Below are 25,166 nucleotides of genomic sequence, written 5' to 3' on the forward strand. Positions count from 1 at the left end.
GCCCACCAGTCTGGTCACCTCTAGTCACCCTCTCTCCCTTATTTCTTACTGTTTCTTCTTTGATCTCTCCAGGGCCTCGGGGTCTCGCTTCGCCCCTTCAATACACCCCGCCCCTTCTCCTTGAATGCCCGCCCACTGGGCGGTGACGTTACCCCGGAGCTTGTGGAAAGGACCGGGATCACAACAGGCCCCGCCCTCACGCTTAGACTCTGTTCCGATTTGTTCCGGTGCCGGGGACCCGGAGGAGATGACGCATCTATTGGCTGAAGGCATCGGAAAGGCGGCAAGCGGTGGGTGCCGCCCACCGGCGCTCCCGCGGTTCCTTCTGGGAGTTGTAGTCCCAGACGCTCCATTCCCGGGGTGGCGCCGTTCGGACTCCGCGTCCCAGCATTCCCTGCGCGAGCCCTGGAACACTTCCGCCCTGTTGTGAAGTGGGTGTCTCGGTGGGTGAGTCCGGGTGGCGGGGCGGGGGCAGCTGAGACTCAAGGCTCTAGGCTGGAGACTTAGGAGGTGGTGGTGTCACGGGGGGCCGGGGAAGGTGAGAGGGGAGAAAGAAGCTTTTATGTGGGGTGGGGGTGAGGGGCGGTCAGAGGATGAAGCGTCCGGAGATGGAAAGGGTCAAAGAGGGGTCGGGGATGAGAAGGGAGATAGAAGGCCCTGGGAGTGTTCTTAGAAAGGTGTGTAGGTGAGGGGACCGGGAGAGGTTCTGAAGGTGGAAGGGTCTGGAGACCTTATAGGGAAGGATAGAGGATTCTGGGGCCCTTCAAGAAGTGAAGGTGAGTGGGCCTGAGCATGAAGCCGGACCTTAAAAATAGTGTTCCAGCCTGTATCTGCTCATCTAAAACAAACATCTGAGTTGATACCCCCGTACAGTTTCTCTAATGGTCTTGACCTCTGGAACCCAGTGGGTGGGACTGGCTATTGTGTTCCTCCCCAAACCTGCACCTCTTTCCTTCTGCCTGATGGAAGTGAATGGTACCAACATCCACTTTACCAGGCGCCCTCTGATTCCTCTTGCATTCTTCCACATCCAGGAATATTCAGATCTTTCAATTTCCTTAATGTATCTTGAGACATTTCTTTGTCAGGGTTTTTGCTGAAGCCTACACCTTTTCACCTCCCCAGTTTGGACAAACACATTGTAGCTACCATGATCTATTGAACCCAAATCAGATTTGGCCTTCTCCTTAAAAAGCTTCATTAACTCCCATTACCTATGGAATTAAGTCTGAACACCTTAGCCTGACATTCAAGACCCTTCATGAACTCCCTTTCCAGCCTAATCTTCGTGTTGTCAAGGTTATCCCCATATCTCGGAGAGGCTGTTTGGTTTTCCACCATTATACATGCTGTTCTGTCTGCTGAGAATACACTCCCCCACCCCCCATTCTCTGCTAAGAGAACCATTCTTTGTTCTGGAACCAACTCAAAGGTTACTTTGTTCAAGTCACCCCCAACCCCAGCTCCCACAGACCTCTTTTATTGCATTTAACCACATTTGATCATAATTATCTGTGATTGTTTTTTTCCTTTTTTGTCTCTTCCACTATACTGTGTGCATCTCCAGGACAGGAACAGTTTCTGCATCACCTCCATTTCCCCACTGCCCAGCCCAGAGTAGTAAGTACTTGATGTAAATCAAGTAAGTCAGTAAATGCTTGATGAATATGTGAATAAAGACCATCCAGGGTGAGCTTTGCTATACCAGGCTTGAAAACTGCTTCATCCAGTGGATTTCCAGGGGTGTGAGCTTTAGTCTTCTCCTGCCTGTCAGGGCTGTCTTTGCTGGAAGCTGATTCAGTGCCTATGGGAGTTAAGCCAAGGGTGGCAAATACACGGAATGTGTGCTGCTACTCCCCATTCTGTGTCTGGAAGTCACAACTCATTGGTCACAACACATACTCACATGGGATTCAGAGTCCTTAGCACAGTTGACTGAAGTTGGTGCCTTAAATGAATCCTATTTGCTCTCCCTGGTTTAAGCCCTTAAGTGTAAGGTCAGGCTGCTTTAAGCAGTAGCCTGGACCGTCAGCCAAGTGAGCTTGATAGCCTTCGGGAACTCCCAGTTTCTTTCTTTTTGGAGGTCACAGACTAGTCTTGACCTTTCCCATGGGACTGGGGCAGAGCTTCTCTTCCAGCCCACTGTTCGCTGGCACCCCACTAACCGTGTCCACATCCACAGGAGCCAGGATGCCCCTCAGCTTCCCTGGGTTTATGAAGGGATCCTGGCTTTGATGGCAGATCCCTCATTGCTGAGAGGAATCTGTACCCTTTCTAGGTCTTCCTGGCTATTGGAAGAGACCTTTGAGATCATTTAGCTGAAAGGTGGCAAAGTGACAGCCCATGCTGAATGAAGCCTACCATCATGCTCTATTTAATCCTTATGGTGTTTGAAACAATTTTGAGTTGGTTGCCAGCATTTAGAATTGCAGAGTTCTAGCTTCTCTGGGAAAAGTTGGAAGGCCTGGGAACACTGGGCCAATGTGCGTCCTGGTGCTCTGTAGTTGGCCGCAGTCTCCACTCCACTCGTGTACTCATTTACATTGCCTGACCCATAGCCATTTAAATTTGTAACCATTGATTCTAGTCTCCCTGTTTCTTTGCTGTGCTCCCATCTTACTAATTGGGGAGACTGGGGCAGCTGCTGAGTAGAGTCTGGCTGTAAGCTGCAGTATAGGTAGGCAGCTGCCGAGGCTACGTGACCTGTACAAAGTCACACAGCTGGTAGAAGGCAGGAGTGGAACTGGAACCCTGATCTGCTCACTCCGGCCTTCATGTTCTTTGCACTCTCCATACCATCTTCTCAGGGGTTTGGAATACTGGCCAACCTAGAGGAGGCTCTGTGTGATGGTTAAGAAAAATGACTGGAGAAAACTGGGCTTAGATCCCAACTCTACCACTTGCTGGTTGTGGAACCTCACATGAATCTTCTTCATAGAAGCTCAGTTCCGTATATGTGAATTGGGGACGTAGTGAAGTCATACCTTACAGGTTAATCATATTCTGATGTCAGCACAGAAGGTGAAAATCACATTTAAACAAAAATCACAGTCAGCTTGAAAATCCTTTGGCTAGGAGCCATTTAGAAACCAACATGCTGTCTTTTAATAAGCTAATAGCACAGCTGGGGTTTATTGGTTGAACGTTAGATGAAAGAGTTGGCTTGTGTTTAGTGACCACAGTGTATGAAAGGCACCCTGCTCACTCTCAGTGGAAAGAGGCTGGGGGGAGCTCAGTCAATCTGGGGACCAGCAGAGTCATGGGTATCATCACCACCTGCTCTGGAATAGACACATCGTGAATGGAACTGGCTGCACTATTTAAATTATGTCCTTTCCTTCTCTTTCTGGTGTTTGTATGTAATTTAGTGTGTGTAAGTTACAGATCAGTGTAAGTCAACTCAACACTAATGACTCTTCAGCTGCTTGCCTGGAAGATTCAGTGAGATCAGGAATGTACAACACTTAGCACCAAGCCTGGCACCCCATGGGCACTCAATCAATGGATACTCTTTGAGGTTGCTGATCCTTGTGAGCCCCCATATTTCTGGTAGTCTCAGGACTGAGGAATGCCGTTGTCCATTTTTCCTCTGTCAGCTCTGTGTGAAGTCTGCTTTGCTGACTGTGTTGACCTCCCTCTGTGGCTAGACTGCTATTCATATTTGTCTAGGAGCAGAAAAATCTTTCAGATTGTATTTGAAACTAACCTTTGCAACTTTCAAGTATTCCCAGAAGAAAATACCTATTATCTGAGACTCTTTGGGCCTGGTGGGGCTACTAATTGCCTGTTTTTGTTAGTGTTCACTCTGTGCAGGAGCATACACTTCTTTGCTTGCTTTATTGACTGTCTCTCTCATTAGACTGTAACTTTGATGAAGGTGGAGACTGTTTGTCTTACTCACTGTTGGTGCTTTAGCTCCCAGTACAGTGCAGGGTCCACAGTGGGACTCTGCAGATGACTGGCGAATTAGTCTTCATGTGAGACAGTGATGCAATTGTGTTTGGACTAGTGCATGATTAAGGTGTGGTTAAAAAAGAAATTTCATGAAAGGTTAATTCTTTAGCTCAATGTAAGTTATGGACCTTCCATAGCCCATTAGGCTTTTGATGTACCCGATTTACCATTTTAATAAAAGGCAAAATTTCCGATGGCCCTGCTATTTATTGGACACTGGGTTGGGTACTGTGGATACAGAAATGGGTAAGATATAGTAGTGGCTCTAGCAATACAATCTAATGGGACTGTCAGATGTAAGAATAGTTCACAACAATAGTGTCAGGTAACATCTATGTTAGAGGTACGTGCCAAGTGCTTTGGGCACACAGGATGAGGGGAGGTGATTTTTGGAGAGTGGGGATGGGAGCTGGGCATGACAAGGGCATGTCAAGAAACTCTTAACAGGTGAGGTGACATTGAGCTGGTAGCTGAAGGACAAGCAGGAAGTTGCCAGGTGGTCATGAGTTGTGTTCCTAGCCTCTCCCTATGTGTGTGGAGGTCCTTAGGACAAGCCTTTATTTTTCACCACCCTTGCCTGTTTCCAGGCAGTCCAGTCAGATGGCCTAAAATCGAAACATCACCCTCCCTCCGTTCTCAATTCAGCTGTGTCATTCCCACTTGGAAGCAGCTAATAGCCTCCTGTGAGTGGGCGTTTTTAATGTTATCTATATCTGTTGGGAGTGACGCAGAGAGCTCATTTTTCCAGATAACCCAGCATGAGTGTCGTCAGAGTCTTCATTGTGTAAAAGAAGCAACCCCCAGGCGTTCACTCAACAAGCATTTACTGAGAGCCTCCTGTTTTTAGTGCACCTTGCTTATTGTGGGGTGGCGGAGGGGAGGGGTGTGAAAAAAAAGAGTGAGCTATATTCCTTGCCCTCAGTGAGGCTGTAATCTTTCTGGGGACACACATGTGTACACACAGCCCTCTAGTACAATGTAGAACATGGGAAGTGTCACAGAGATGGAAATAAAGAGGAGAAAAGAATTCCTTTTGACATCAGCAAGAAGGTCATTCTCTGTTTTTTAATCTAGAAAGTGATTAATTATAATCCTTGCTTCATGACCCATCGCTGTTATCAGTTGACCATTATTTCACTGTTTATTGAGTGCTTCCTCTGTGTGCTGAGTGCTGTGCTAGGTCCCTTAGGAAGCGTATGATCTAGTGGGTAAGATAATTACAATAAAGTATGATGAGGATAATGGTAGAGAACACCTAAGGTGGCATGGGAGCGTGTGGCTGAGGATTGAATCTTGTTTCAGGGCACAGGGAGGGCTGCTTGGAAAAAGTACAATTTCAGCTGACAGCTACGTGAAGAACGGGACGAGACTGTTCCCAAAGGAGACGGTGGCGTGTGGGAGGGTTCAGAGGGCAGCCCAATGCAGGAGCCACGAGCCGTGCCTGAAACACCCTGCTAAGGGGGAGCGTGGTCAAGAGATGAGGTGGAGACTTGGGCAAGGCTTGCCCTTTATCCTGAGGGCAATGGGAGGTCAGTGGAGGGTGTTTAGCAGGGAAGTGACATGGTCAGATTTTGATCTCATCTGGTTGTGTGAAGAATGGACCAGGGGTTGGGGTGAGGGGAGTGAAGGCAGGGACATGAGTTAGGGGGCTTATCAAGTGAAAGCATGATGTTTTTTTGGACAAGGAGGTGACACAGGCTGGGGATGGAGATGCTGAGAAGGCCAAGAAGACCCAGCTTGGTGATGAATGGATGTGGGGAATCTTGGAAAAATATGATCACCACATTTCTGGCATGGGTACCTTGATGGAAGGTGGTGCCTTCACTGGATGGAGAGCTCCAGAAGAGGGAAAGGTTTTCAAGAGAAAATGATGAATCCAGTTTTTGACCCACTGAGTTGGAGGTGCCTAAGAAAGAGTCAAGTGGAAATGCCTTGTAGGTGGTTGGACTTTGGAGCCTGGAGACAGGTCTTGGCTGGAGTTTTGGGAGTCATCAGTTTAGAGATGGTGAAAAATGGCAAATGGGTGGGATGACCGAGGGAGAGTGTAGAGTGAGGGATTTTGCAAGGAGAGCACCCTTAGAGGAAAGCTTAAGGCCCAGGAAGAAAGACCTTATGGAGGGGGCGACATTTGGAACCCAACTTGAGGGAAGGTCAGACTTGGGACACATGTAGAGGGAGGAAGGCTGGGCTGGGACCAATCATGGCAGCCTTGATGCCCAGCTAAGGCGTTTAGGGTGTCCCAGAGGATTTAATACTGTGCTGTCTTCCTCCAAGGTGTGCTGGCTGCTGGTTTGGTGGCAGATTGTGGACTAACTTCCTGCTTATGGGAAAGGGCGTTTCTTAGCAGTCCCACCCCATGCAAAGCAGCGGAAGGTGTGTGGGGAGTGGGGAAGGGGAGGCTCCTGGTCCTTTGGCTCACACTGTCCCTTGTCTTTCTGCCTTCAGAGCCTGGGGGAGCATTTCCTCTCCCAGGAGCCCCTTGAGGACACACTACAGATGCAGGAAGACATTGCACAAGGACGGCCCAGGTGAAGGGAGGCGTCCAGGAGAGACCATGGCTGTAACCCTGGAAGCCCGGGCCCAGGCCTCCCCGCTACCAGAGCCTGAAGAACTCCTGATTGTCAAGCTGGAGGAGGACTCGTGGAGACCAGACTCCCAATCCCGGGAGAAGGACCATGACCCTGTCCCTGGCCCTGAGGCCTCCCGCCAGCGCTTCAGGCAGTTCCAGTACAGGGATGCGGCGGGACCCCACGAGGCCTTCAGCCAGCTCTGGGCACTCTGCTGTCACTGGCTGAGGCCGGAGATCCGCCTCAAAGAGCAGATACTGGAGTTGTTGGTGCTGGAGCAGTTCCTGACTATCTTACCCAGGGAGGTCCAGGCCTGGGTACAGGCGCGCCACCCTGAGAGCGGCGAGGAGGCGGTGGCCTTGGTGGAGGATTGGCACCGAGAGGCGCGGGCCGCGGGACAGCGGGTGAGGCAAATAGTCTGTTCTCCAAGGAACAGGTCAGGCAAGGTAGTGGGGCTGCAGCTAGGTTGATAATTGCCAAAACCACAATAATAATATTATCAAGCATCTGACATTTATTGAACACTACCATGTACCAGGCACTGTTCTAAGTGCTTTCCATGTATTAACTCATTTAATCCTGTCACCAGTTAAACGAGATAGGTACCGTTAGCCTAATTTTACCCATGAGGAAACTGAAGCAAGGGAGAGAAGGGTAGTTGGCTCAAGGTCACTGGCTACTAGATGGTAGAGGCAGGATTTGAATTCAGGCAGTCTGATTCTGAAGCCTGGATTTGTAACCACTGCTCTAAGCTGCCTCTCAGTACCATATTCACAGTACATTTAATTTGTATTGTGTTTTATACTTAACAGAATCTTTTTACGTATGTGATATCTTTGGATGCCTACAGCAGTAATGTAGGTAGACAGGAATAGCATTATTGGCCTCATCTTATAGATTAAACTAAGGCCCCCAAAGTCAGGTGGCTCACAAGGCTCCATCAGTATGAACCAGAGCCTAAACCCAGATCCTTAGGTTCCAAGTTCATTGTTCTTTCTACTACATGAGAGAGGCCTTATCTGCAAACCATGGGAATTGAAATATCTCTGAGTCATGAGGCTCAAACGAGATATTAACTGACATTTTTTGAGCACTCACTGTGCATCAGACACTGTTCTAAGCTTTCTGTATGTATTGCTCATCTATCTAATCAACCCAGCAACCCAATAAGGTAGGTGCTGTTATCATGGCCATTTTTTCAAATGGTTCAACAGACCCAGGTAAGTAACCTGTCCAAATTTATAGAAGTTGTAGAGCTGAGATAAGGGAAAGTATTGTGGATTTAACATTCACAGTTTAAATAATTTGCAAGAGACCCTGAAAGCCCATGATAATAATTTATAATTTTGCTACAACACAAAGTTTGAATCCTGCTTCGAAGCTGGAACTTGTCGAATAAGCCCTTCAGCTGGCTGTGGGCTGAGCCAGCCACATAGAGCCTTCATCTCAACATACCCTTGGTGCTTCCACTTCTTATACAGTCAGTAATTCTTGTGATATTATACTTAATCACATTTCTTTGGGGGAAATCATAGGTTTGAGGACATATCCCTGTGCACAGTAGGGGTTTTCTGTACGTTGTAAAAAGTAAAGCTCTATACAGATGTGAGACTAGGGGCCAGAAAGATTTAAGGTCTGTGGCTTCGCTTTTTGGATTCCTTTACAAACTGATTGAAGATACAGAAAACATAATATTTAAAGTTAGAGACCTAAATCTGAGAGAGTATACCTTATTTTAATATATTACCGCACCCTCCCAGATTATTTCTTTTAAAGAAACCAGCTATTTGTTTTAAGTGGCAGTGAAGAAACATATGGACGTCTTAGGGCTTCAGAGCTAGAAGATGAAGAACTTGAAACCCGGAGATGAGAATTGACTTTAATCAAGGTCTTTATAATTCTTCATCTGTACAATGAGAAGGTTGGACTAGACCAGAAGTTCTCAAATTATACCCCTGTGAACTGAGCAATCTAAAATTGAAAAAGAAAAAAAAAGGGGTAATGGAATCTTCTCTATAATGTGTTTTTTTCTTCTGTGACTTTTATTTTCATATTTTAACTTTTCTACCTGCTCCTGCGTACTCACAAATGTCAAAACAAATGGATAAGTAGCAGAGAAGCTTGTTGTTTCCCCCTAGGCACATATGCTGTAGCTTGTGATCTTACATTGTAAGGTTGGTTACAGTCTCTGCAGGTGAAATTTTTCCAAGTCTTAGTAATGGAATAAAATACATTAACTATGTTCCTCAAAGAGAACCACCACCTGAAAAGGGTTGCTGTCTAAATGCCCTCTAAAATAGTTTCCTTAAACAAATCTTTCAGCTTTGCTATTTTGTGATTTTGAGCTTGTTTATTCTGTCATCACCCTCTTGCACAGCCCCTCTCCCCATCAGGTTAAAAAAAAAAAAAAAAAGAAAAAAGGCTAATTTTTAGAGCAATTTTAGTTTCATGGCAAAATTGAACAGAAAGTACAGAGTTCTGGGCTTCCCTGGTGGCACAGTGGTTAAGAATCCGCCTGCCAATGCTAGGGACATGGGTTCGAGCCCTGGCCCGGGAAGATCCCACGTGCTGCGGAGCAACTAAGCCCATGCGCCACAACTACTGAGCCTGTGCTCTAGAGCCCACAAGCCACAACTACTGAGCCCACATGCCACAACTACCGAAGCCCGTACGCCTAGAGCCCGTGCTCCGCAACAAGAGAAGCCACCGCAATGAGAAGTCCGTGCACCGCAACGAAGAGTAGCCCCCACTCACTGCAACTAGAGAAAGCCCGCGCACAGCAACAAAGACCCAACACAGCCAAAAACAAATAAGTAAATAAATAAATAAATTTATAAAAAAAAAAAGTACAGAATTCTTATTCACCCCCTGCTCCACACATGCACAGCCTCTCCCACTGTCAGCATCCCCTACCACAGTGGTACACTTGTTACAATCCCTGAACATTGTCGTCACCCACAGTCCATGTTTACATTAGGGTTCACTCTGGGTGTTGTGCATTCTATGGATGTGGACAAATGTATAACGGCATGTGTCCACCATTATAGTATCGTACAGAATAGTTTCACTGCCCTAAAAATCATCTGTGCTCCACCTATTCATCCCTCCTTTCCCCCTAATTTCTGGCAACCACAAAGCCACAGATCTTTTTACTATCTTCATAGTTTTGCCTTTTCCAGAATGTCATATAGTTGGAATCATACAGTATATAGCCTTTTCAGATTGGCTTTTTTCAATTTGTAATGTGCGTTAAGTTTCCTCCATGCCTTTTTATGGCTTGATAGCTCATTTCTTCTCAGTGCTGAATAGTATTCCATTGTCTGGATGTACCACAGTTTATTTGTCTATTCACCTACTCAAGGACCTCTTGGTTGCTTCCAAGTTTTGGCAATTATGAATAAAGTGGCTGTACACATCCATGTGCAGGTTTTAGTGTGGTGCACAGGCATTTTTGATGGATTCTTTTTTTTTTTTAATTGAAGTACAGTTGATTTACAATGTTGTGTTGATTTCTGCTGTACAGCAAAGTGACTCAGTTATACATATATATACATTCTTTTTTATATTATTTTCCATTATGGTTTATCACAGGATACTGAATATAGTTCCCTGTGCTATACCATAGGACCTTGTTGTTTATCCATTCTATATATAATAGTTTGCATCTGCTGACCCCAAACTCCCAATCCATCTCTCCCCTGACCCCCCTCCCTTCGGCAACCACAAGTCTGTTCTTTACGTCTGTGAGTCTGTTTCTGTTTCGTAGATAGGTTCATTTATGTCATATTTTAGATTCCACATATAAGTAATATTGTATGGCATTTGTCTTTCTCTTTCTGACTTACTTCACTTAGTATGATAATCTCTAGTTGCATCCATGTTGCTGCAGATGGCATTATTTCGTTCTTTTTTATGGCTGAGTAGTATTCCATTGTATATATGTACCACATTTGATGGATTCTTAATTCACCTTACCCCAACCAATATCCTACTGAATTTTTGCCTCCTGATTGTCACTTGAATCTACTTCTTTCTGTGTCTACAATGACTATCCATGGAATAAGAATCTTTGCTTAGGTGTAGCAATAGTTGGAGGAGCTAGGGCTGCGAGTGAGGATTATTGTTGGGTCTAGTCCACAGTACTTCTGTGGGTTATAAGATTGTAACTATAACAAAGTTATTTTTATCTTGAACACAAAGTTATTATTTTCTAAAAATGTTGATAAACAGGTGTTTTCTCTCTGTGAACCACACAGGACATTGGTGGGTCCCCTCATTGGGAATGGCTTTTGATGATCATGGCCCATTCTTATATATCTTCTCAAAGATAAAATTCCTCTCTGTGAGAGTGGATTTGAGTTTTCAGATTGGCCAAAAGATTTTTGGAGTGAAGTTTGGCAAACTCAATAATAAAGTTTGATGAAGATGGATATTATTTTGGGTAAAAAAAATAAGGTTCAGGGCAATGTATATATATAGTTGCTATCTTTTGTATAAAAATGGGGAAAAATAAGAATATATATTTACAGTTGCTTGTATATAAAGAAACTTGAAAGGATGCAGAAGAACCGTGTTTACCTGTGGTGAGGAGTCCAGGAAAATACTGGGCAGGTGGAATGGAGACAGGTGGGGATGGGATATTTTCACTGATTATATCCTTGTGTATATTTTCTATTTTTGAACCATGTGAGTATTGAAAATGCCTATTGAAAAAATTGTAATACTTTTTTTAAAGTTAGGTGTTTCTATGACACAATGAGATTGTTATATTGTTGGGGTTTTAGGGCCAGGAAATAACATCTCAACCACTACCTCTGAATCTGGAACCAATTGAGAGAGAGTTAAGAAATTAGCTTTATGATTGTTAGAGCTGAATTGGGTAATGTTATCTCTTAATTGATTATTTCCTTTTATTGTATGTATATTTTCCATATCTGAGTACTTTTTTCTGTACTTCTACATTGAGATTAAAATTGCCACTCCTGTTTTCTTTTTGCGTTACAGTGCCTTATCTCTGCATATCTTTCTGTTTTGAGATCAGATGTGCTTTTCTGAAACAGCACATTCTTTCATTTCATTTTAAAATTGTCTTTGCCTTTCAGCAGGAATATTTAGAGCAATTACATTTAGAGTTATAGTTGTATCTGCTTTTATGCTTCCTTTTGCCTTTTAACATATACCTGGTTAACTTTTATTTTGTTTTTTTAATGTCACAAAAATTTTACATAATTTATCTTGTTATGATTCAAAAATGTTTTGAGTAGTAGTGGCCTCATTTAGACACTTGTATAGCCTTTCTGTGTTGAATAGAAAGTACTCATTTGGTGGTATAAATGCTGGTATGTTTACTGAAGTTAGTCTGATGGCTTTGTCGTCAAACGTTAAGCCATCTTTGGTTTTTAAAAAGAGCCTGTTAACCTCTGAACCACAGCTGTACTCAAAAGAGCATGCCCTGCCCTACCAGTTATTGAACTTACGGTTGGGAATTTTGGCTGTCTGTGTGTAGGAACTGGAATTGTGTGCAGAAGAGACCAGGTCCTTAAAGACAATGAAGGAATCTCAGAGCTTCCAGCGGTGGCCAGCAGATCACTGGCCCGAGGGACAGTCCCAGAAGCAGCGGGTGAAGAATCCATGTCCTGACCTTCCCAAGCATCTAGACACCAAGATGGCACCACAGCCCTTGAAAGAGAGTGGTGAGTACCAGGAGTCAGGGACCATCAGGGAAGAGGGGTAAAGGGCGGGGGTGAGGAAGGGTGCCTGAGGAGGGATATGCAGAATTCAAGGCAAGGGCTACAGTAGTGTCTGATGGACACCCTGAGAAGTAAGAAGATGAAGCTCCCAATGGTGTTAGCATACCCCACTGTAGCTGAATCATGTAGCAGGTTCAGGCTGGGCCTGGGGCAGGCTGGTGATCTTAGGAGTTCAGGGCTGACATCTCACACATGGCAACTTAGGAGCTAGATACTCTAGAAGGAAAGAAAGTGGAAGTCTGCACTGGCTACAGGAATAATCTCAGTTTGATCCAAGCAAGGCTTTAGGAAAGCTGGACCTGAGAGGGAGGTGGTTTTTTGGGAACCAGAGCTTGGGTTTCAGAGATATTTTCTCCTCAGCTGTCCTCACTCCCCGAGTCCCTACTCTACCAAAGATGGGGAGCATTGGAGATTGGGAGGTGACAGTGGAGTCCCAGGTAAGCTGCTGTTTGTTCCTCCTTTCCTGTCATTACTTCTCCTGTGCCCTTGCCCTGCTCCTCTCTTCTCTCTCTGCCCTGCTGTCGGGTGCAGGTTGCGAGCCTCTGCCCCTCATCCCCCATCCGCTGGGCCTCTCCTGGGTCAAGCTGCTCCTTAGGATGCTAGCCTCACACATGGTATCGCTGTGTCCATTATATTTCCTGGGGCCTGGTGGGACTCCCAAGCTGTTTTGAAGGGTCAGTGACATTTGAGGTCCTTCTGTTGTACATCCCGCAGAAAGCCCTGGGTCCCGGCAGACACGCTGAGAAGGAGTTCTGCAAGGACCCCCCAGGAGACAGCTGTGGGAACGGCCTGCCCCTGGGTAAGGAAACAGTGCCCTCTGGATAAGATACGGTCGGGTTTCCGGTACACTCAGTTCCCAAGGAGTGTTTCATCACTCCCTAAGACTCATGGCTCTGTGAAGTCTCTGGAATTTCAGACCTAGGGAGAAGATGTGCTCTTTGTGGCCAGCACTGTGGCAGCAGGGAGGGGGTGTGGGGAGTGGATTTCTGGGCCGGCAGGCTGGCTGCCAAGAGCCTGCCCTCTCAGCACTCATTATCTTTTATTTCCTCAGTACATTCACCACCGTCCCAGGGCTGCGCCCAGCCTGCTGGCCCAGAAACCCAGTCTTTTCAGCATCAAACAAGGTCCATCTCTCGGGGCAGAGTCAAGTAAACTACGCCCAGGAGACTGACGTGTTTAAACCACAGTGAGAAATAAATATCACAGGGCTCAAAATACTTGAAGCCCATATGACCAGCACAGACCCCTTTCTCTTTAGGCACATTTTCACAGGAAGTCAAACAATAATGAACATTTCCCCATGGAGCCTGGGATCAGTAAGAGGAGAGTTAGACGTGAGAGTGGGATAAGGTAGAGAGACAGTGGCAGGTCTGACTCACGGCAGTAAAGTAAGACACTAGGAGCTGTTGGCTACTTGCTGGGCAGTGTATCCTTTTTACACATGATGAAAAGTGTGCCCTTTTTACACATGATATCTGGGGAAAATAGTGTTCAAAGGAACAACCTTTGGGAAATGCTGAACTATAGAATCCTTAAGCCTCTTTTAGCTCTAAACTCTTTCATCTAGTTTTCTTCAAATATTTATTTTAATTAAATACTTCCTATTTGCTGGGGTTGGGAGCTATTGGGACATCTGTCCTTTAAACACAGCTAAGTGTTTTGAGAAATATGGAAATTTATTTTCTCACAGTATTGGAAGTCTAGAGGAGGGTGTGCTCCAACCACAGTACAAACTGGCTCGGCAACTTCACAGCGGACCTGGATTCTTTCTCTCTGCTCTGCCATTCTTTGTGTCAGCTTCATATTAAAGCTATTTTTTGTCATAGGCAAAAGGTAGATGCCAATGGCATTTGAGACCTCAAGTTCCTAGCAAGAGGGACTCACACCACACACAACCTTTCCTCCAACTGTTAAATTTATTCTGATTTGGCTAATTTAGGGCATGTGCCCATCTGTGAACCAGTAACAATCACTCTTTTGCATGATGTATTTCATGACACCAACCAAAAAGCAAATGAACAAAGCATACAGGTCAATATATTTCTGATGAGGTTACCTCTAGTTACCTCTCCCTTTCCTTCCAGACCTCTTAAGGGATTAGCTTGGGAATTTCTCTTTAGTTTCTTGCAGGCAAATGTTTCAAGGACTTCTTAGACAAACGCTTTGCTCAACAGATCATTTCCACTTAATCATGTCTCTTCTTCCTTTTGTATAGGAGTTCCAGTTTCAAAACCAACCATCATCTCCCAGCAAGAGCAAGGACCAGAATTTTGGGGTCCAAGACTTGTAAATTCTGGACAAAAGAACCCTGCAGATTACAGCTGGGATACTGAGCAAACAAAACCAGCTCAGGCTTTGGCCTGGAGGGATTCCAGGGCCTGGGAAGAACGATATCAGTGGGACATGGAGGATGTGAAAGTATCAGGTGTGCACTGGAGCTATGAGGAGACTAAGACTTTCCTGGCAATTTTGAGTGAGTCTCCTTTTTCTGAAAAACTCCGGACTTGTCACCAGAACCGCCAGGTGTACCGGGCCATTGCAGAGCGGCTGAGGGCACAGGGCTTCCTGCGGACCCTGGAGCAGTGTCGCTACAGAGTCAAAAACCTCCTACGGAATTACCGGAAAGCCAAGAGCAGCCACCCGCCGGGGACCTGCCCCTTCTATGAGGAGCTGGAGGCCCTGGTGAGGGCTCGGACGGCCATCAGAGCCTCAGATGGCCCAGGAGAGGCTGTGGCTCTGCCCAGGCTGGGGGACAGTGACATGGAGGTGGATGAGCAGGAGGAAGGGGGCTGGGAGCCTGAGGAAACAACGGACGACTGTAATGGTGATGACAGTCACCTGGCCACTGAAGAGTTCGTCCACGGACCCAGGATTCCAGGGGGCCCAGCTCTGCTCCAGAGTCGTATTGGTAAGAACATCGGGGCTTAATCGGATCCAGATTCCAACCCTCTCACCAACCAAACCTCTGCTCTCTAGTTCAGGGCACAGTCTGGAGTGATGCTGCTAGAGTAGGTCATCCTCAAGCTCTTCTTCTCTCTCCTATGATCAGTTCTGCTTGTTTGAGTTTTCTTAGTTATAGAAGCAAACACTTAAATTTTTTTGTTTAATTTTTGTACAATTTTTAAAGGTTACTTTCCATTTACAGTTATTACAAAATTATTGGCTATATTCCCCGTGTTGTGCAATACATCCTTGAGCTTATCTTACGCCTAATAGTTTGTACCTCCCATTCCCCACCCCTATATTTTCCCCTCCCCACTAGTAACTACTAGTTTGCTCTCTTATATCTGTGAGTCTGCTTCTTTTTTGTTATATTCACTAGTTTGTTGTATTTTTTAGATTCCACATATAAGTGATAACATACAGTATTTATCTTTCTCTGTCTGACTTATTTCACTTAGCATAATGCTCTCCAAGTCCATTCACGTTGCTGCAAGTGGCAAAATTTTGTTCTTTTTTATGGCTGAGTAGTATTCCATTGTATATATATATTCCACATCTTCTTTACCCATTCATCTGTTGACGGACACTTAGGTTGTTTCCGTGTCTTTGCAATTATAAATAGTTCTGCTATGAGTATTGGGGTGCATGTATCTTTTCAAATTAGTTTCTTTGTTTTTTCAGATATGTACCCAGGAGTGGAATTGCTGGGTCACATGGTAGTTCTATTTTTAGTTTTTTTGAGACACCTCCATACTCTTTTCCACAGTGGCTGCACCAATTTACATTCCCACCAACAGTGTACACTAGGGTTCCCTTTTCTCCACATCCTCGCCAACATTTGTTATTTGTAGACTATTTGATACTAGCCATTCTGACAGGTGTGAGGTGATATCTCATTATAGCTTTGATTTCCATTTCCCTGATGATTAGCAATATTGAGCATCTTTTCATGTGCATGTTGGCCACCTGCACTTCTTCTTTGGAAAAATGTCTATTCAGTTCTTCTACGCATTTTTAAAATTATTTGCTATTTTGATGTATGCTTTTTTATATATGTTGGATATTAATTCCTTATTGGTCATATCATTTGCAAATATTTTCTCGCATTCAATAGTTTGTCTTTTCCTTTGGTTGGTGGTTTCCTTTGCTGTGCAAAAAGAAGCAAACACTTTTAAAACCTTAAGCAACCTTAAAGAGCTAATTCAGTATTTCCCAGAGTGTGTCACTGGTAGTATGGGGATGATCATAAGCGTTACCTGAGTGAACTTTTAATTTTAATGTGTATGAGCACATCAACAGGTGACTTCACAAATAGTAAATTTAGGTGAAGCAAGATGTTGAGTGAAATATTTAATAGATATAGCAGAAATCATGACAGTATATACTTGAACAGCTGATGCTAGGGAAACACCCAGTCCCTGTAAAAGTGGAAACACAGAAGCCCAACCTGTGAAGTGTCGAGACCAGAGCCCAGGGATCCCGCCTCCAATTTTATTTGGTTTTCCCTCCACCATGCTGCCTCCCTGGCTGCATCATTTAGCTGCAGAGGAAGTGAAAATAGACCACCTCCTTTTCCTTCTTCCACAAAAGAGGAAAGGGATCCTCAGTTGGACTCTGTTGCAAGATTATCTGAAGTCCACTTATGTCTTCAGGGATTCTCAGTTCCCATGTTTGTTAAAAAGGCAATTCATAAAGTAAGTAGAGAGGAAACTTGTACAAGCCTCTTAGATAGCCTAACCCACCAGCGGGCAGACAGCAGAAGCAAGAATAACTATAATCCTGCAGCCTATGGAACAAAGATCACATTCACAGAAAGACAGACAAGATGAAAAGGCAGAGGGTTATGTACCAGATGAAGGAACAAGATAAAACCCCAGAAAAACAACTAAATGAAGTGGAGGTAGGCAACCTTCCAGAAAAAGAATTCAGAATAATGATAGTGAAGATGATCCAGGACTTCAGAAAAAGAATAGAGGCAAAGATCGAGAAGATGCAAGAAATGTTTAACACAGACCTAGAAGAATTAAAGAACAAACAAACAGAGATGAACAATACAAAAATTGAAATGAAAAATACACTAGAAGGAATCAATAGCAGAATAACTGAGGCAGAGGAACGGATAAGTGACCTGGAAGACAGAGTGGTGGAATTCACTGCTGTGTAACAGAATAAAGAAAAAAGAATGAAAAGAAATAAAGACAGCCTAAGAGACCTCTGGGACAACATTAAATGCAACAACATTCGCATTATAGGGGTCCCAGAAGGAGAAGAGAGAGAGAAAGTACCCGAGAAAATATTTGAGGAGATTATAGTCAAAAACTTCCCTAACATGGGAAAGGAAATAGCCACCCAAGTCCAGGAAGCGCAGAGAGTCCCATACAGGATAAACCCAAGGAGACACACGCCGAGACACATAGTAATCAAATTGGCAAAAATTAAAGACAAAGAAATAATTGAAAGCAGCAAGGGAAAAACGACAAATAACATACAAGGGAACTCCCATAAAGTTAACAGCTGATTTCTCAGCAGAAACTCTACAAGCCAGAAGGGAGTGGCATGACATACTTAAAGTGATGAAAGGGAAGAACCTACAACCAAGATTACTCTACCTGGGAAGGATCCCATTCAGATTCGATGGAGAAATCAAAAGCTTTACAGACAAGCAAAAGCTAAGAGAATTCAGCACCACCAAACCAGCTCTCCAACAAATGCAAAAGGAACTTCTCTAAGTGGTAAACACAAGAGAAGAAAAGGGCCTATAAAAACAACCCAAAACAATTAAGAAAATGGTAATAGGAACATACATATCGATAATTACCTTAAGCAAGAATGGATTAGGGCTTCCCTGGTGGTGCAGTGGTTGAGAGTCTGCCTGCCAATGCAGGGGACACGGGTTCGAGCCCTGGTCTGGGAAGATCCCACATGCCGTGGAGCAACTGGGCCCGTGAGCCATAATTACTGAGCCTGCACGTCTGGAGCCTGTGCTCCGCAACAAGAGAGGCCACGATAGTGAGAGGCCCGTGCACTGCGATGAAGAGTGGCCCCCGCTTGCCACAACTAGAGAAAGCCCTCGCACAGAAACGAAGACCCAACACAGCCATAAATAAATAAATTAAAAAAAAAAAAAGAACGGATTAAATGCTCCAACCAAAAGACACAGGCTTGCTGAATGGATACAAAAACAAGACCCATATACATGCTGTCTACAAGAGACCCACTTCAGACCTAGGGACACATACAGACTGAAAGTGAGGGGATGGAAAAAGATACTCCGTGCAAATGGGAATCAAAAGAAAGCTGGAGTATCAATACTCGTATCAGATAAAATAGACTTTAAAATAAAGAATGTTACGAGAGACAAGGAAGGACACTACGTAATGATCAAGGGATCAATCCAAGAAGAAGATATAACAATTATAAATATATATGCACCCAGCATAGGAGCATCTCAATACAGAAGGCAACTGCTAACAGCTATAAAAGAGGAAATCGACTGTAACACAATAATAGTGGGGGACTTTAACTCCTCACTTACACCAATGGACAGATCATCCAAACAGAAAATTAATAAGGAAACAAGAACTTTAAATGACACAATAGACCAGATCGATTTAATTGATATTTATAGGACATTCCATCCCAAAACAGCAGATTACACTTTCTTCTCAAGTGCGCATGGAACATTCTCCAGGATTGATCACATCTTGGGTCACAAATCAAGCCTCAGTAAATTTAAGAAAATTGAAATCATATCAAGCATCTTTTCTGACCACAATGCTATGAGATTAGAAATCAATTAAGGGAAAAAAACATAAAAAACACAAACAGATGGAGGTTAAACAGTATGTTACTAAATAACCAAGAGATCACTGAAGAAATCATAGAGGAAATCAAAAAATACCTAGAAACAAATGACAATGAAAACACGACGATCCAAAACCTATGGGATGCAGCAAAAGCAGTTCTAAGAGAGAAGTTTATAGCAATACAATCCTACCTGAAGAGACAGCAAACATCTCAAATAAACAATCTAACCTTACACCTAAAAGAACTAGAGAAAGAAGAACAAACAAAACCCAAAGTTAGCAGAAGGAAAGAAATCATAAAGATCAGAGCAGAAATAAATGAAATAGAAACAAAGAAAACAGTAATAAACATCAATAAAACTAAAAGCTGGTTCTTTGAGAAGATAACCAAAATTGATAAACCATTAGTCAGACTCATCAAGAAAAAGAGGGAGAGGACTAAAATCATTAAAATTAGAAATGAAAAAGGAGAAGTTACAACAGACCCCAGAAATACAAAGCATCCTAAGAGATTACTACAAGCAACTCTTTGCCAATATAATGGACAACCTGGAAGAAATGGACAAAATTCTTAGAAAGGTATAACCTTCCAAGACTGAACCAGGAAGAAATAGAAAATATGAACAGACCAATCACAAGTAATGAAATTGAACCTGTGATTAAAAATCTTCCAACAAACAAAAGTCCAGGACCAGATGGCTTCACAGGTGAATTCTATGAAACATTTAGAGAAGAGCTAACACCCATCCTTCTCAAACTCTTCCAAAAAATTGCAGAGGAAAGAACACTCCTAAACTCATTCTATGAGGCCACCATCACCCTGATACCAAAACCAGAAAAAGATATCACAAATAAAGAAAATTACAGACTAATATCACTGATGAATGTAGATGCAAAAATCCTCAACAAAATACTAGCAAACAGAATCCAACAACACGTTAAAAGGATCATACACCATGATCAAGTGGGATTTATCCCAGGGATGCAAGGATTCTTCAATATATGCAAATCAATCAATGTGATACACCATATTAACAAATTGAAAAAGAAAAACCATATGATCATCTCAATAGATGCAGAAAAAGCTTTTGACAAAATTCAACACCCATTTATGATAAAAACTCTCCAGAAAGTGGGCATAGAGGGAACCTACCTCAACATAATAAAGGCCATATATGACAAACCCACAGCAAACATCATTCTCAATGGTGAAAAAGTGAAAGCATTTTCTCTAAGATCAGGAACAAGACAAGGATGTCCACTGTCACCATTATTATTCAACATAGTTTTGGAAGTCCTAGCCATGGCAATCAGAGAAGAAAAAGAAATAAAAGGAATACAAATTGGAATAGAGAAGTAAAACTGTCACTGTTTGCAGATGACAGGATATTATACCTAGAGAATCCTAAAGATGCCGCCAGAAAACTACTAGAGCTAATCAATGAATTTGGTAAAGTCGCAGGATAGAAAATTAATGCACAAAAATCTCTTCCATTCCTATACACTAATGATGAAAAATGTGAAAGAGAAATTAAGGAAGCACTCCCATTTACAATTGCAACAAAAAGAATAAAATACCTAGGAATAAACCTACCTAGGGAGACAAAAGACCTGTATGCAGAAAACTGTAAGACACTCTTGAAAAAAATTAAAGATGATACAAATAGACAGATATACCATGTTCTTGGATTGGAAGAATCAATATTGTGAAAATGACTATACTATTCAAATCAATCTACAGATTCAATGCAATCCCTATCAGATTACCAAGGGCATCTTTTACAGAACTAGAACAAAAAAATCTTAAAATTTGTATGGAGACACAAAAGACCCCAAATAGCCAAAGTGGTCTTGAAGGAAAAAAACGGAGCTGGAGGAGTCAGGCTCTTGGACTTCAGACTATACTACAAAGCTACAGTAATCAAGACAATATGGTACTGGCACAAAAACAGAAATATAAATCAATGGAACAGGATAGAAAGCCCAGAGATAAACCCACACACCTATGGTCAACTAATCTATGACAAAAGAGGCAAGGATGTACAATGGCGTAAAGACAGCCTCTTCAATAAGTGGTGCTGGGAAAACTGTACAGCTACATGTAAAAGAATGAAATTAGAACACTCCCTAACACCATATACACAAAAAAAAATTAAAATGGATTAGAGAGCTAAACGTAAGACCGGACACTATAAACCTCTTAGAGGAAAATGTAGGAAGAACATGCTTTGACGTAAATCACAGCAAGATCTTTTTTGATCCACCTCCTAGAGTAATGGAAATAAAAACAAAAATAAACAAATGGGACCTAAGGAAACTTAAAAGTTTTTGCAAAGCAAAGGAAACTACAGACAAGATGAAAAGACAACCCTCAGAATGGGAGAAAATATTTGCAAATGAATCAACGGACAAAGGAGTAATCTCCAAAATATATAAACAGCTCATGCAGCTCAATATTAAAAAAACAAACAACCCAATCCAAAAATGGGCAGAAGACCTAAATAGACATTTCTCCAAAGAAGACATACAGATGGCCAAGAAGCACATGAAAAGCTGCTCAACATCACTAATTATTAGGGAAATGCAAATCAAAACTACAATGAGGTATCACCTCACACCAGTTAGAATGGGCATCATCAGAAAATCTACAAACAACAAATGCTGGAGAGGGTGTGAGAAAAGGGGACCCTCTTGCCCTGTTGGTGGGAATATAAATTGACACAGCCACTATGGAGAACAGTATGGAGGTTCCTTAAAAAACTAAAAATGGAATTACCATATGACCCAGCAATCCCACTACTGGGCATATACCCAGAGAAAACCATAATTCAAAAAGACACACGCACCCCAGTGTTCATTGCAACACTATTTACAATAGCCAGGACATGGAAACAACCCAAATGCCCATTGACAGACGAATGGATAAAGGAGATGTGGTACATATATACAATGGAATATTACTCAACCATAAAAAGGAATGAAATTGGGTCATTTGTAGAGATGTGGATGGATCTAGAGACTGTCATACAGAGTGAAGTAAGTCAGAAAGAGGAAAACAAATGTGGTATATTAATGTGTGTTTGTGGAACCTAGAAAAATGGTACAGACGAACCGGTTTGCAGGGCAGAAATTGAGACACAGATGCAGAGAACAAACGTATGGACACCAAGGGGGGAAAGTGGAGGGGGGTTGGTGGTGGTGGGATGAATTGGGAGATTGGGATTGACATGTATACACTAATATGTATTAAATGGATAACTAATAAGAACCTGCTGTATAAAAAAATAAATAAAATTTTAAAAAACCAATAAAACCCCCAATAAATAAATAAATAAAGTAAGTAAGTAGAGCACATGTATTGAATGGGTATAGAGACAGTGTCTTGTATCTCAGTTACAGGCCTTTCCTTGAACCAATCAGCTGAAGCCAGGGACGTGGGTCACCTGGTATAATATGGCCACTTAAATCCTCCCCTTCAGCCAAGACTCTTAAATGTTAATAGAATCTCTTAGAAGTGGGTGGGGATGGGAAGCCCTGGCACAGCCTTGAGAAACAAGGGTATATTCTTTGCTGGTGTGCCAGGCACGTGGACGATTTCCAAAGTGCCTAGGTGTTTAGCAGGGCAGGTGACCCCAGTCCCTGATGACCTAGGCAAATCTCATCAAGTCTCTCAATTCTGAACTCTTCACTCCTGACAGCAGGTGTGCACTGGGGCTACGAGGAGACCAAGGCCTTCCTGACCATTCTCAGTGAGTCCCCATTCTCTGAGAAGCTTCGCACTTGTCACCAGAACAGCCAGGTATACCGGGCCATTGCAGAGCGGCTGTGTGCACAGGGCTTCCTGCGGACCCTGGAGCAGTGTCGCTACAGATTCAAAAACCTCCTTCGAAGCTACCGAAAAGCCAAGAGCAGCCACCCACCTGGGACCTGCCCCTTCTATGAGGAGCTGGACTTGCTGATGAGGGCTCGGACTGCGGTTAGAGACATGGGGACCAGCAAGGAGGCAGTGGGTCTTCCTACTTCTGGGGAGAGTGGTACCCAGGTTGTCAACCAGGAGGCCTGGGATGAAATGGCAGGTGAAGATGCCGTCAGACCTCCAACCCCATGTCCTAAAACCCCAGACACTGGTAAGCTTGGAGTAATTAGATGTCCACAAAATCTGCAAGCATGCAGAGAGAGTGTGGAAGCCAGGCTCATTTCTTTTCTCTGAACTAAAGGAGAGAATGAAATTGAATAAGTTAAGGATTTGTGCTTCGCTGAGATTATCCAGTCTCTAGCTTAGTGTAATCCCCTAAATAAGAAAAGCGGTCAGTCTAGATTTTACTTGGATTCATCTGGGCAGTTATAGAGTTTATTCAGTCTCGTATGACATAGGCCATACTGAATGTACCAGGAGAAGAAAGTGTTCATTGTTCAGTAGTGGGATAGGGTAGCTATAATTCAGGGAGACTGACAGCTGGCTGCCTGGGCTGGGGCTCATGGCTCCCTTGGTGGAGTTACCATGGAGTTACTTGGTGGAGTTACCATGTCCCAAACTCTGTTCCTAAGCTTTACAGGTCAGAAATGCATGTGTGCGCTGAAACTTGATCAAATTCATGTTAGTCACATTTATAAGCTGTGAGATATAAAATATAAGTACAAATTCATGTTAGCCAAATTCACAAGACACAAGATCCAGATGTATAAATAGACACTAACTAATGAATGCATTTCTGTCCATTCTTTCAGGTTTTGAGATGAGGCATGAAGATGAAGACCAGATTTCAGAGCAGGACATTTTTGAAGATTTGCCTGGAGCCTTATCAAAGTGTACTGCAGAGGATGATTGCTACCCTCATGATTGGGGGGAAGACAGTGAAAATGAAAACGAAGGTAAAGGGCAGTGGGGAAATCCATCCCAGGATCAGTGGGAAGAATGTTCTTCTGAAGAGGACTTAGAAAAACTCATCGATCATCAAGGCCTGTACCTTGCAGAGAAACCCTACAAGTGTGACACGTGCGTGAAACGGTTCAGCCGGAATTCGCAGTTAATCGCCCACCAGCGGATACACACAGGTGAGAGGCCCTACAAATGCCTTGAATGTGGGAAAAGCTTTAGTGACCGGTCCAACTTCAATACCCATCAGAGAATCCACACTGGAGAGAAGCCCTACAAATGCCTTGAATGTGGGAAAAGCTTTAGTGACCACTCCAATCTCATCGCCCACCAGAGAACGCACACAAAGGTAAAACCCTATAAATGTGGGGAATGTTGGGAAAGCTTCGCCCAGAGCTCAAACCTTCTGAAACATCAGAGAATCCACTTGGGAGGAAATCGTGATCACTGTGGTGAGCCTGGGAAAAACTCTGGCCAGAGCCCATCCTGTAGTGCTCACTGGAGGAACTCAACAGAGGAGACATCTCCAGAACAAACTCAAAGTGCCAGTAAGAACTTGAATTCTCCTGGACCGCAAAGCACCAACTCAGGGGATAAACTTTATCAGTGTTCCGAATGTGGAAGAAGCTTCTCCAAGAGTTCTGCCCTCATCAGTCACCAAAGAATCCACACGGGAGAGAAACCATATGGATGTGCTGAATGTGGGAAAAGCTTCAGTAAGAGCTCCACGCTGGCCAACCACCAGCGAACCCACACTGGGGAGAAGCCGTATGAGTGCACAGACTGTGGGAAATGCTTTGGGGAGCGTTCCAAGCTCATCACACACCAGAGGGTGCACACAGGAGAGAAGCCCTACAGATGCCTCGAGTGTGGGAAGTTCTTCCGTGACCGTTCCAACCTCATTACCCACCAGAGAATCCACACAGGAGAGAAGCCTTATAAGTGCAGAGAGTGTGGGAAATGCTTTAACCAGAGCTCCAGTCTTATTATTCACCAGAGAATCCACACCGGGGAGAAACCCTACAAGTGTACGGAGTGCGGCAAAGATTTCAACAACAGCTCCCACTTCAGTGCCCACAGGAGAACCCATGCAGGAGGGAAGGCATCATAGGAGACAAAAGAGAGAAACATATATTTAGATCTCCCAAGATCCTAAGATGTATGCTAGAAAGAAACTGTCCCAATTTTTAAGCTTAGCGTGTACCTGGGGAACTTACCTTGGTACAATCCAAGTAATTCGGAAGTGAATTACAAATGCTAAGGATCCAGA

General features: G+C 43.7%; 1 protein-coding gene across 6 annotated transcripts; it reads left to right on the forward strand.

The window, feature by feature from the left end:
* Window positions 1-400: 400 nt before the first annotated feature.
* On the forward strand, window positions 401-25,166 carry ZSCAN20 (zinc finger and SCAN domain containing 20). Of its 6 annotated transcripts, none has more exons than XM_059918625.1 (8): window positions 401-447; window positions 6,400-6,925; window positions 12,028-12,214; window positions 12,632-12,708; window positions 12,986-13,070; window positions 14,487-15,179; window positions 22,719-23,147; window positions 23,749-25,166. In XM_059918625.1, the coding sequence occupies exons 2-8, from the start codon at window positions 6,509-6,511 to the stop codon at window positions 25,005-25,007; spliced, it is 3,147 nt and encodes a 1,048-aa protein (XP_059774608.1). In that variant the 5' UTR covers window positions 401-447; window positions 6,400-6,508; the 3' UTR covers window positions 25,008-25,166. The 6 variants fall into 6 exon arrangements, with proteins under 6 accessions (XP_059774608.1, XP_059774644.1, XP_059774636.1 ...); XM_059918661.1 differs by having other exon boundaries at window positions 22,719-22,769; XM_059918653.1 differs by having other exon boundaries at window positions 22,722-23,147.

The sequence above is a fragment of the Balaenoptera ricei genome, chromosome 1 (assembly GCF_028023285.1).
Source record: "Balaenoptera ricei isolate mBalRic1 chromosome 1, mBalRic1.hap2, whole genome shotgun sequence".
NCBI classification, from domain to species: domain Eukaryota; kingdom Metazoa; phylum Chordata; class Mammalia; order Artiodactyla; family Balaenopteridae; genus Balaenoptera; species Balaenoptera ricei.